The sequence below is a fragment of the Capricornis sumatraensis genome, chromosome 18, assembly GCF_032405125.1.
Source record: "Capricornis sumatraensis isolate serow.1 chromosome 18, serow.2, whole genome shotgun sequence".
Lineage (NCBI taxonomy): Eukaryota > Metazoa > Chordata > Mammalia > Artiodactyla > Bovidae > Capricornis > Capricornis sumatraensis.
Genome location: NC_091086.1, coordinates 23676743 through 23689058, shown reverse-complemented (window position 1 = coordinate 23689058; position 12316 = coordinate 23676743). Strand labels below are relative to the sequence as shown.

The following is a 12316-nucleotide window of genomic DNA, read 5'->3' as shown; positions in this document are numbered from 1 at the left end:
CCCCATTGAATGATCTTCAATCATTTATGCAAGGGTTTATTTCTGGGCTCTCTATTCTGTTCTCTCGATCTGTATGTCTACTTTTGTATGATTATCACATAATTTTGATTACTAAACCTTTGTAATGCATGTTAAAATTCAAAAGTGTGAGTCCTGTGGCTTTTTACATCTTTTCGGAGATGATTTTGTCTATTCAGGATCCTGTGAGATTCTCGATGAACTTTAGGATGGCCTTTTCTATTTCTACAAAGAAAAAATATCATTGAGATTTTGATACAGATTGCATTGAAACTGTAGATTGCTTTGAGGGTAGTTGTTTAGTTGCTGAGTCATGTCTGACTGTTCATGACCCGATGGACTGCAGCACGCCAGGCTTCCCTGTCCTTCACTGTCTCCTGGAGTTTGATCAAACTCGTGTCCTTTGAGTCAGTGATGCCATCCAACCATCTTGTCCTCTGATGCCCCCTTCTCCTCCTACTTTCAATCGTTCCCAGCATCAGGGTCTTTTCCAGTGAGTCGGCTCTTTGCATCAGGTGGCCAGTGTATTTGAGCTTCAACTTCAACATCCGTCCTTTCAGTGAATATTCAGGACTGATTTCCTTTAGGATTGACTAATTTGATGTCCTTGCAGTCCAGGGAACTCTCAAGAGTCTTCTCCAACACCACAGTTCAAAAGTATCAATTCTTCAGTGCTCAGCTTTCTTTATGATCCAACTCTCACATCCATACATGACTATTGGGAAAACCATAGCTTCGACTAGACAGACTTTTGTTGACAAAGTAATGTCTCTGCTTTTTAATATGCTATTTAGGTTTGTTGGAGCTTTTTTCTAAGGAGCAAGCATCTTTTTATTTCATGGCTGCAGTCACCATCCACAGTAATTTTGGAGCCCAAGAAAATAAAGTCTGTCACTGTTTCCATTGTTTCCCCATCTATTTGCCATGAAGTGATGGGACGGGATGCCATGATCTTTGTTTTTTGAGTGTCGAGTTTTAAGCCAGCTTTTTCACTCTCCTCTTTCACCTTCATCAAGAGGCTTTTTAATTCTTCTTTGCTTTCTGCCATAGGTGTGGTGTCATCTGCATATCTGAGGTTATTGATATTTCTCCTTGCAATCTTGATTCCAGCTTGAGCTTCATCCAGCCCAACATTTCTCATGATGTACTCTGCATATAAGTTAAATAAGCAGGGTGACAATATACAGCCTCAATGCACTCCTTTCCCAATTTTGAACCAGTCCATTGTTCCATGTCTGGCCTACCTGTTGCTTCTTAACTTGCATATGGGTTTCTCAGGAGGCATGTAAGGTGGTCTGGTATTCCCATCTCTTTCAGAGTTTTCCACAGTTTGTTGTGATCTACACAGTCAAAGGCTATAGCTTAGTCAATGAAGCAGATGTTTTTCTGGAATTCTCTTGCTTTTTCTATGATTCAGTAGATGTATTGACATTTCTTAATATTGTCTTACAATCTATGAATGTGGGATATGTTTTTATTTGTTAATTTCTTAATAGGAAATGTTTAGTATTTTTTGTTATATGTCTTTCACCTCCTTGGTTAAGTTAACTCCTAAGTGTTTTATTCTTTTTGGTGGTAATATAAATGGAATTGTTTTTGTACTTTCTTTGTTAGATTGGTCATTGCTCATGTATAGAAATGCAACTGACTTTTGTTTGTTGACTTTGTATTTTGCTACTTTGCTGAATTTATATATTCTCACAGTTTTTTTGGTGGCATCTTTGGGTCTTTCTATATATAAGAACATATCATCCACAGACCGTAATAATTTTGCTTCTTCCTTTCCAGTTTTGATGCTGTTTATTTCTTTTGCTTGTCTGTTTGTTCTGGCTAGAACTTCCAATACTGTGTTGAATAGAACTGGTAAATTTTGGCATCCTTGCCTTGTTCCTGGCAAAATAGAAATGATGACCTGTGGCAGGTGCTGGTGCTGCTTCAGCCTGTTGACAGTATGAAGGATTGGAGAGAGATATTATAGGGTCAGACTTATTTCTCTCACTGTAGTAAGAACACTGGCTTTTCATGGGACATTTATTTTTTTCACTTCTCAATGTGAAGAAAAAGTGTTTTCACAAAGAATTGGCCAAAAATTGTCAAGCCATCATGTTAGAGAATGAAACATTACTGTAGTTGAAATATTACTGTTGACTGTGAGCACAGTTTTAAAGGACATAGAATTAAATAGGACTATGACTGATGCTAAAGCTGAAATTCCAATACTTTAGCCACCTTATGTGAAGAGTTGACTCATTGGCAAAGACTCTGATGCTGGGAGGGATTGGGGCCAAGAAGAGAAGGGGAAAACAGAGGATGAGATGGCTGGATGGCATCACCAACTCGATGGACATGAGTTTGGGTGAACTCTGGGAGTTTGTGATGGACAGGGAGGCCTGGTGTGCTGCAATTCATGGGGTCGCAAAGAGTCAGACATGACTGAGCGACTGAATTGAACTGAACTGAGGAAAATGAGTTCCAGTAAATCCAGATAGCTTTGAACAAGCAAAGATGTTGCAGAAGGGTTTATCTCTTCTAAACATTTGAAAACATTTGTCAGTTAGTAGAGAAAACCAAGTTAATTTTGAATGATTTTATATTTTTAGGTAAGAAGTTGGGTTCATTGTAAAAGTCACTGTTATAACAGTGCACCTGCTTAGTCCACCTCTAAGCATTTGCTAATCAAAGTCTTTCAGTCATTTTCTGTCTTGAATGAAGAATACTTTTTAGACGAAAACCTAATTCAGTTTAGAGCCTAGAGTATTGAAGAATGGTGCTTTTGCTGTAGGGAAATTTGCTAGAAAATGACAGTATTTGTAGGCAGTATTTGTAGGCCCTTTTTCTCTTTAGACTTCCTTTTTCTTCCAAGGGATAGCATCTTTCTTCTTGTAAACACTTGTGGAATTCAGGATGGGGGGAAGGGCTTTGGGGATTATGGTTTTTCACCACTCAACATCTTGATTTTCATTTAGATCATCTAATTTTAATTTGTTTCTCACCTTGTCTTCCCCTGTTCTTGATGCCTTGAGTTGGAACTTCTCAGAGTTTGTTTTTGCAGATACTGAATCTTTGTACTCCCATAGGAGTGGGGATGGTTATCTGGAAGTTTCTAATTGTTCCTTATACAGATTCTCAGCTAGTTTTCCTGTTTTTGAGCTCTATGCCTCTGTCTTCTTTGTGGCTTGATAATTGCAAGATTCTGAGAAACAAGTCTGTTTGCATTAGACTGTTTTTCCCCTGGCAAGCAGTTTTTTTCCAGGCTTTTTTGTTCTGCTAAGTCACTTACTAAGCACTCTTTCATCCACTTGCCATCTTCTAAGAAGTTGTTGCCATCTTTACCAACTGTAGTTTCTTCTCTTTTATAGACCCTGTGGGGTTATTTGTTTGCTTTTTATATTTATTTACTCTCATTTTAGTGGAATTTCAGAGAGAGTGAGCAAATGTTCAATGCTGAACTAAAATTGTTTTCACAATGTCAGTATGATTCTAGGGTAAATAACTTATTTTTAAAGACTCAGTAAGTTGTTTGTAGCTGAATTATTGGAATAATATCTGTTTTTCTTTCTACAAAACTAAGACTGAACTATACCTTGAGTATTTCTTTGTTTTCTAGAAACATTATCATCTTACTCTTTCTGGCAATGCCCTATAATTTAGACTTTGTAAATTTGGGGGGAGGAGTGAAATATTCTGATAACATACTTCAATTCTACAAATTTTTCATCTTAAGGAGATGACTTTGTTCAAGACCTGCCAGTTAGATTATTTTCCCCTTAATCTGTCTTAACTGTTTGACTTGAAATAGCACATATCTTTCTGATACTGGAGAGATTGAAGTTACTTTTTTATTTCTACAAGATGAATGATTTTTCATGAAATCTTATGTAAAAATGACATTTTATTGCTTGAATAGCAGCTGCTATGAAGGTTAGATTAAGAAGACAACATTTAAAGAAGATCGCTATTTGCATAAACATTTTATTCTGTTCCTACAGGGAATATAATTATACAAAACTACTTAATTCTTACAGAAAGCATAAGTCATATTCTTTAAAGTTATAAAAGCGATAGAACCAGTCAGAAATAAAATTTTTTCTTTCTACAATGGGTATTTATTTAATTGTGGTATCTTTAGCATGACCTGCCAGGGTAGATTCTGGCGTTTGTTCTCAAGGTAGAGAAATCTCATCATCTTTTTATTATGCTGCTTAAGAAATACTTTAATTTTAAAAATTAATAGTTCTCTGAAATACTGCAGAATTTGTTTGCCTCATGATTCACTATAACTAGTCATCAACATTTGTTACAGTTGTCTTATTTCTATTTTTATTATGTGCTGTTGTTACTTTTATAATAGAGCAAATAAATGTAAGTTATAAATAATATTAGACCATAGAGATGCCTGTCTCTGCTGATTACATCTTCATTTCAACCACATGTTACTCTAGCTTTAGCTGTAGATACTAGATTTTAGTAACTTTACTTTCTTTTGTATGGTTATGCTTTGTTTTTAAAATCTTGCTTACTTGATATTAATTGCAGTAAATCTGTAAAGCATCTGCGCCATTCGTTTCCAAATTAAGTGAACATTGAAGACACATGGTATAAATCAGCAGTTGCTAGACTGTATTGCTTCATGGTGCCCTTAATGTGTTAGTAACATTTTCACAGTGCCTCTAGAGTAAATATCTAACTGTTCTTTTGATTACGCAATCTGAACAACTTAATTTGTATTCATGTCCTTATAACTTTGTATCTATTGAAAATTATACACAAAAATCTGAAGAATAACATCTTTATTTCATTCTTAAATAGCCGCAATTACTGATTAGTGGAATATGAATGGCCACTGGGCACCACCAAGATTCTTAACCTTAGTTTCAGGTTGGACACCTCCACTTTCATCTTCTGTTCAACCCTGACTTTTTGGTAGTACTGTGCAAAGATAGTCATCAAAGGGAATGTAATGTTAAAACTGGGAACTATATTGAACTAGTAGTTCTTGCAGTAATCGACAGATGTCACTGTGTTTCTCTGAATAATTTTAAATACTTTGTGAGTTCACTGTGGCATCTTAGGACACAGCACACCATTTGGGGAGCTCAAGTATAAATGGTTGTCTTGAACCAATAAGTGTTCACTTGACTATTATCTTTTAAACTGTGTTGGAAAAAATGTATTGAAGCATTTCTTGGAAAAATGTAGAAGCACAGAAGTAGGAAAGTATGGGTACTCAAGGTTGATCTTATGTTACTAAAATCTCTGAAGTACAGATTTTGCTGTTAAATGCACTTTTTAAAAGGTGTGAGAAGTGTACAAATGTTTATAAGCAAACCTGAGACCCACTTCTAGTCTACATGATGAGTATACTCGGTTGTATTTTATTATATAGATTCTACCTATGCATTAGTTAGGGTTCTTCAGAGAAACAGAGCCAGTTCTGTGTGTATGTAGAGAGATTGAGAGATATACACACATACAGTTGTGCACATGGATATTGAAGGAATTGGCTCATATGATTGATTTCAGGGACTAGCAATTTCTAATTTTGTAGGGCAGGCTGAAAATAAAAACTTGGGCAGGATTTCTGTGATACATTCCTGAGACAGGATTTCTTCTATTTATAGGAAACATTAGTTTTTTCTTAAGGCTTTCATCTGATTGAATGACACTGTACTCACATTATCTAGGGTAATCTGCTTAATGTCAGCTCATTGCAAATGTAATCATATCTGCAGAATACTTTCATGGCAGCGTCTAGACTAGCATTTGTCCAAACAAGTGGACCCTTAGCCTAGATGAGTTGAATAAGTCTATTTGGCACTCAATTAATTGGCTCTCAAGATTAATTAGATTCCATTTCTGATTTTGCTCATTTTTTTTCCCAGCTCACAGCTTGCCCCACATTCTTGTATTCCAGTTCTGTGGTTTGTTGGAATTGTACTTTAACCTTTTTTATGAGGTTTTTGCCTTTAACAGTACTTATAAGTAAAGAGCATTTCAAATATTTTGAGATGCCTCCTGGTCTTTTTTTCAGATGGACCAGCTTTTGGGAAATATGATTGAAATGTGGGTTGATCGCATGGACAATATTACCCAGCCTGAAAGAAGAAAACTTTCAGCTTTGGCTTTGCTTTCTCTTCTGCCATCTGATAACAGGTGAGGAAATGTTTACTTGATATTTGTTTTGTTAAAGCATCAAAGTATTAGCACTGTTTTAGCTATTGGTATTGCTGTGTATTGCTGGGCAGTGCTGTTTTATGCATATGTATGCCAATTTTTTTAGTTGATAACCAACCAAGTGTTGATCTGGATCTAAAAAGGTGGGAATTGTGGGCATTGCAGTTTAATTTTTTGGTGTTCATTTTACCAATTTATTTCATTTTTGTCTGAATTCCCATTTTAAAAAATAATCAGATTTTATTAGATTTAATTTTAGGTCCTTGTTTTATATAAATATATTAAATAAATAATATTTCAATGTCAGTAACACTTCATAAAGTGTATTATCCTCCTAGTAATTCAATAGTTTGTTACATAATTGTTAATTTTGGATTATCTCTAAAGAAACTTACAAGTTATTTTTTTCTCCTTACATAGATGAAGTCATTATATTATATTTTACAAACTTTATTAAAATTTTCATTTCCATAAAGCAAATACAAAATGCTTTGATTTGGGCATTTAACGAAGAGTTTTTTTTTTTTTTTTGGCCTTTATCCCTGTTTTTGTTTGGCATTATATTTCTTTTTGGGGTATTTTTAATTTTAGAAGTATAAAAACAGGCCTTAAGACATTGTGTTTTATGAGAAGAATAATATATTAGATTTTTTTGTCTTAGAGAATTTTTACAGCACCTATATCCTAGTGATAAATTAGTGAAATAAATGCAGTTAGGTTTAGAAATTATTTTTAAAAATTTATTATTATTTCTGGTATAGTAGTTTGGATTAAGAACACAGGTGATTATTTAGTCTTCACATCATAATAATATTATATGCTATTATATGTTATTATAAAAATAGATAATAATTTTTGGGCCCTTACTGTTACCCGAAAACTGGGTTTACCTCTTGTTGAGTGTCTAGCCAAAAGATACAGCCAAGTCAAAGACTGGGAGAATGAAAGATTTAGCACTTGCAACAAGTAAGGAGAATACCAGGGATCTTCCCCAGTGCAGTGTCTCCATGAACAGCAACTTTTGGGAAGCTTTAAGCTACCGGCACATGCATAATTATGAAGGGGCATGGATAGTCTCACAGAGTCCAAGCTTTGGTTGATTGAAGTCACGAGGGTCAGAAAAGATGAACATCATCATCTCTTAGTTTCCAGTTGGTCAGGAGATTGAATGCCTGGGAAGTTTAAATTCTGCAAAACTGCTCAGGAAAGTGCTTCATACTGTTCTTTACTGTTGAAACAGACCTGTGAGTTTTTACAGCTGATTTGTTATGTTTGCTATTATGTTTTGCTATTGTTAAGTTTGCTACTTCTCTTGCTTGAAAGCAGTTTGTTCTTTTGTTCCCTTAAAATCGTTATTATTAAATTCTTCTCAGTGTTAAGCATTGTAGCCAGGCTTAGATTACAAAATGGCATAGGCCAAAAATGCCTTCTGTTTTGTCGACAAAGCCATGCCTCATTCTGTTTCTCTAGGGACCCCCACCTTATATGCTTTCATTACCATTTGCCTTATGTTTCACTAAGTACTTTACATTTATGTCTCATTTAATTTTTAAACAGTCCTGAGTTAGAGACATAATTGTTTTGTTTTTATAGAGCAAAGAAATAACTTAAAAATGTTAAATAACTTGCTTAGGGTCTGATAAGTGGCATGTCAAAAGGAAGATTTTGAGCTTGGGCAATTGATGCCAGAGCTTGCTCTTTTAGCTCCTAGGTGGATGTACACAAGGGCAACATTATTTCCTCTCTGTGAAACTGAGTGGCATCTTACTTATTTTTGGAAGCCAAATTGAAGCTACCAACATTTTAACTTACTGGTCTTTCCCTTCTTTTTAGTAGAAAAACAGTGACTAGAGATTTACCAGGCCTTTAAAGTGGAGATGTTAAAGAACCTGTTCTTTGGCAGTAATCAACACTCAGTAAACGTTTACTCAATAAATTAATGAATGGAAAAAAAACCTAAGCTTGATAGAGCATGTTAGAGTGTTCTCTAACATAAAGTACTGAGATTAAGAGAAAACTTGAAATGACACAGGTTAAAAGATGAGAAGGATATCTAATTGTATCTCAAGCATATTTGTTTTACCCTTTTTGATATTATGGCTGACTTCAATATTTAATTTTTTAAAAAAATTTCCAAAAATATTTTTGATATGTAAGTTGTGAAAATAGTTGACTTCTCTGAAGAAAATAAAAAAGGCTTCTGTAAAGGTTAAAGAAAACTTAGACTGGGGCCTATGTCAGTTTACATAAATTAAAGGGCAAGATTTTATTAAGGCTTGAATTTCTCTTAAACATTAATTTTTTTAATTTAAAAATATATTGGGCTTCCCGATGGCTCAGTGGTAAAGAACCTGCCTGCTAATGCAGGGGACACAGGTTCAGTCCCTGGGTCAAGAGGGAGAAGGAAATGGCAACCCACTGCAGTATTCTTGCCTGGAAAATCCCATGGATAGAGGAGCCTGGCAGGCTATAGTCCATGGGTTGCAAAGTCAGATACTACTTAGCGGCTGAACACAGCACAGTAATCTATAATGGAAAAGAATCTGAAAAACAGTATATAATCACTTTGTTATACACCAGAAACTAACACAACATTGTAAATTAACTATACTTCAATAGAAAAAATAAATTTTAAAAATATAAAAAAGAAATTAAAAATTGTGAGGAAATAGCTTTCTAAATAGGAAAATCAGATCTTATTTCTGTTTTTAAAATAAGGTATTGAAAAGTCTATTGAGTGGTTGTGAATTCATATCATTTTAAGGGTACCTAGGAAATCTTAAAATAATGTGGTAATAGAATTTTAAAAAATAAAGATTTAACTTTATAGTCCTTGATGGATTAGTGACTAAAGAAGCATTGATAGATACAGGAAATGTGTCCATTTGAAAAACAAACAAAACAACTTAATTGCTCTAAAAATTTGCCACATTATCATTGGCCCATGACATAGCTTTGGAAAATTTAGGTTCAAGTGCTTTAGTGGAAGGGAATGTTGACAAACTGTCAGCAGTTTTATCATTTCCTGTTATAACCTTTCTTCTGTTGGGTTGGCCTAAAAGTTCCTTTGAGTTTTTCTGTATGGAAAAATTTTTTGGCCAACCCAGTATTTAAAACTGCATAGTTGATGGAGTTTGAGGAAAATTTTCCCCCTTTCATGTCCCCAGTGATATTTTCTGGTTAATCTCCCATATAATAGTAGTTTCTTCTTCCTGTGTTTCTTTTAGGCTTTGCAGTGTAACATTTCCTTTGCCTGAAAAAAGCAGATCTAGAGAATAATGTGTTGATGATGATATTTTGAATCAGGCTACATTGGGAAATGTTATTTTCTTCTTTATTATATCAGATTTCCACATGCAAGAAATAACACTATTCTAAAGCAGGTTTTCTCAACCACAGTACTTTCAACTGTTTGGACCCAGATGATTATTTGATACTGGGGCTGTACTGTGCATTTTAGGCTATTTAGCTGCATCTGTGGCCTCTACCCACTAGATGCGGGTAGAACCACTGATCTGAAGAATGGCTATTTGGGAAGCTATTTAAGCTATGTCTTTCCATGATCCACTACCTCTGATTCAGATATTTGGCTTTAGGACCACACTCAAATTCTAGCGCCACTGGTCACTAATGACCGTGGCCAAATAACTTCCTGTGCCTAAGTTACCTTGTTTTGAAATGAGGATACTAATAGTGTCTTCCTGATGAGAGTGTTATAAAGATTAAATGAGTTTACGCATTAAGGTCACACAGTCTAGATAAATGAAATTAGCTGTTTTTGTTTTATCCCTTTCTTCCATTCTCTCAACCATTCATCCATTTCCTGCAGTCTAAGTTCTAAAAGAGTAAGTCTTTTTGTGTACCTGTAATCTTAAATTCAGGACATTTTCAGTATATTGAGTATTTATAAAACTGTTAATTAATTCATTAAAAATATGTTAACCACATATGTCAAAGGTATATCACCTTCAGCTTAATGACCTTTTGTAGTATTCTTTCTGCATTGTTACTAACTTAAAAATATATAATTTTGTCTTTGCCTTTGCCTTTTAGTATATCTTTTAGGCATTTTTAGCATATCTTCTTGGTCACCTTCTGAATATAGTAGTCTTTGTTTTGGTAGTTGTGTGGTACAACTATCTTGTGTCCTTTTTGTTTTATAACTGGAGTGATTCCAAGTTTGAATTTTTCCATTTCTTAAAGTCTGTATTATTTATGCACAAAGGCAGTAATATTTTAAATATTTTAGTAATATTTCAAAGTTTTCCTAACTTTTTGTCCAAAGACATAGATTAAATAAAAGCTTTTTTCATGGATGAAAATGAGAGTAATCAAACTTTCCTTTGGCTCTATTCTCTGAAATAGCAATTCATTCTCTAACTTCAGAGACATATTTTTATAATGTAGTTCTAAGAATTTCAGATGTGTATCTCTGAGATCAAATGTTTTAAGAATTTAATTTCTTTTTTTTTTACGATTTAAGAAAGTCACCCGTGGGGAATGTTTTTCTTAAGCTAGTTGAATAATTCAAAAACAGATTGACAAAGCAGCAGGGTTTTTAGGTATGATGGCTTGCTTTCCAGGAGAAATTGCCTTATAATAAAGTCCTCTGGGTATCAGATTTACTAGACATGCTTGGATTGGTCACTTAGTATCTCTGTATAGTTCTCTTTTATCTCAAGAATCGTATAAATAAAATACCAGTATTTGGAAATTTATTATTCTGTACAGATTTTCTAATATAATATAATTATCTAGTAAACTAGTTTACAACTTTTAAAACAAGATAGTAGAATCAAGATGACAGGTTCCAAAGAGTAATACTTTGGTATAGTTTCAATTCAGTTCAGTCGCTCAGTTGTGTCTGACTCTTTGCGACCCCATGAACCACAGCACGCCAGGCCTCCCTGTCCATCACCAACTCCCGGAGTTTACCCAAACTTATGTCCATTGAGTCAATGATGCCATCTAACCATTTCATCCTCTGTCGTCCCCTTCTCCTCCCACCTTCAGTCTTTCCCAGCATCAGGGTCTTTTCCAATGAGTCACCTCTTCGCATCAGGTGGCCAAAGTATTGCAGTTTCAGCTTCAACATCAGTCGTTACAGTGAACACCCAGGACTGATCTCCTTTAGGATGGACTGGTTGGATCTCCTTACAGTCCAAGGGACTCTCAAGAGTCTTCTCCAATACCACAGCTCAAAAGTATCAATTCTTTGCCGTGCAGCTTTCTCTATAGTCCAACTCTCACATCTATACATAACTACTGGAAAAACCATAGCCTTGACTAGACAGACCTTTGCTGACAAAGTAGTGTTTAAATATAGTTAAATAAAAGGCAGTTTAAAATTTTTGAAATTGTGGTTGTGTTGTTTTACCAGAATTGTGTTTGGTTTAAACTGACCATTCATAAGTGAGTATTTAATGTGACAAAATTTTATTTTCTTCCTTTAAAATAGGATGCATTCTAACTTCTAGGTCATGCATTCTTATTTAGCATTTTAGGGTATTTTCTTTTATCACTAAATTCTTAACGTAATAGTTAAGTGGGTTTTCTACAGTAAAAATCAGTTCTCATTTTTTTTTTACATCTTTCACAAGAAAAATGTCTTAGAAGCACCTTGTATGTGTGTATGTGGTAACAGCTTATTAGGATATAATTCAGTTCACCCATTTAAAGTGTACAATTCAGTAGTTTTTAGTATATCCATGGAGTTGTGCATCCATCACCACAGTTAATTTTAGAGCATTTTGTCATTTTCAAAGGAACTATGTACTCTTTTTCTTTAATATTTTTCTCTTTATTTTTTAAATTATGAAAGTATGATAGCACATTTACAGGAGACTTGGAAAATACAGAACAAAGTTATAGATAGTTCCATTATATAATTATTTTTTTGATAAATTAAAATTTTTAGTTGGAGTTTCAATATCAGACTCTCAAAAATTAATAGAATGAATATGCAGAGAAGTGCAGGGATATAGTAGACCTGAAAATCACCATGAACCAATTCAACATAATTAAATTTATACAATTTCACACAGTAGTAAGATACAAATTCTAGTCAAATTCCCACAGACTGTAAACTAGGAGACACTGGAATATATCCAGTGACTTAAAACAA

The 12316-nt window shown here is 34.3% G+C and overlaps 1 protein-coding gene across 1 annotated transcript in view; it reads left to right on the top strand.

Annotated features, from left to right (window-relative positions):
* IPO11 (importin 11) overlaps nt 1–12316 on the top strand; it is a 165117-nt gene that overhangs the window by 101277 nt on the left and 51524 nt on the right. The window contains exon 26 of the mRNA XM_068990382.1: nt 6050–6171. Coding sequence (XP_068846483.1) covers nt 6050–6171 — 122 coding nt within the window. The remainder of the gene's footprint in view (nt 1–6049; nt 6172–12316) is intronic.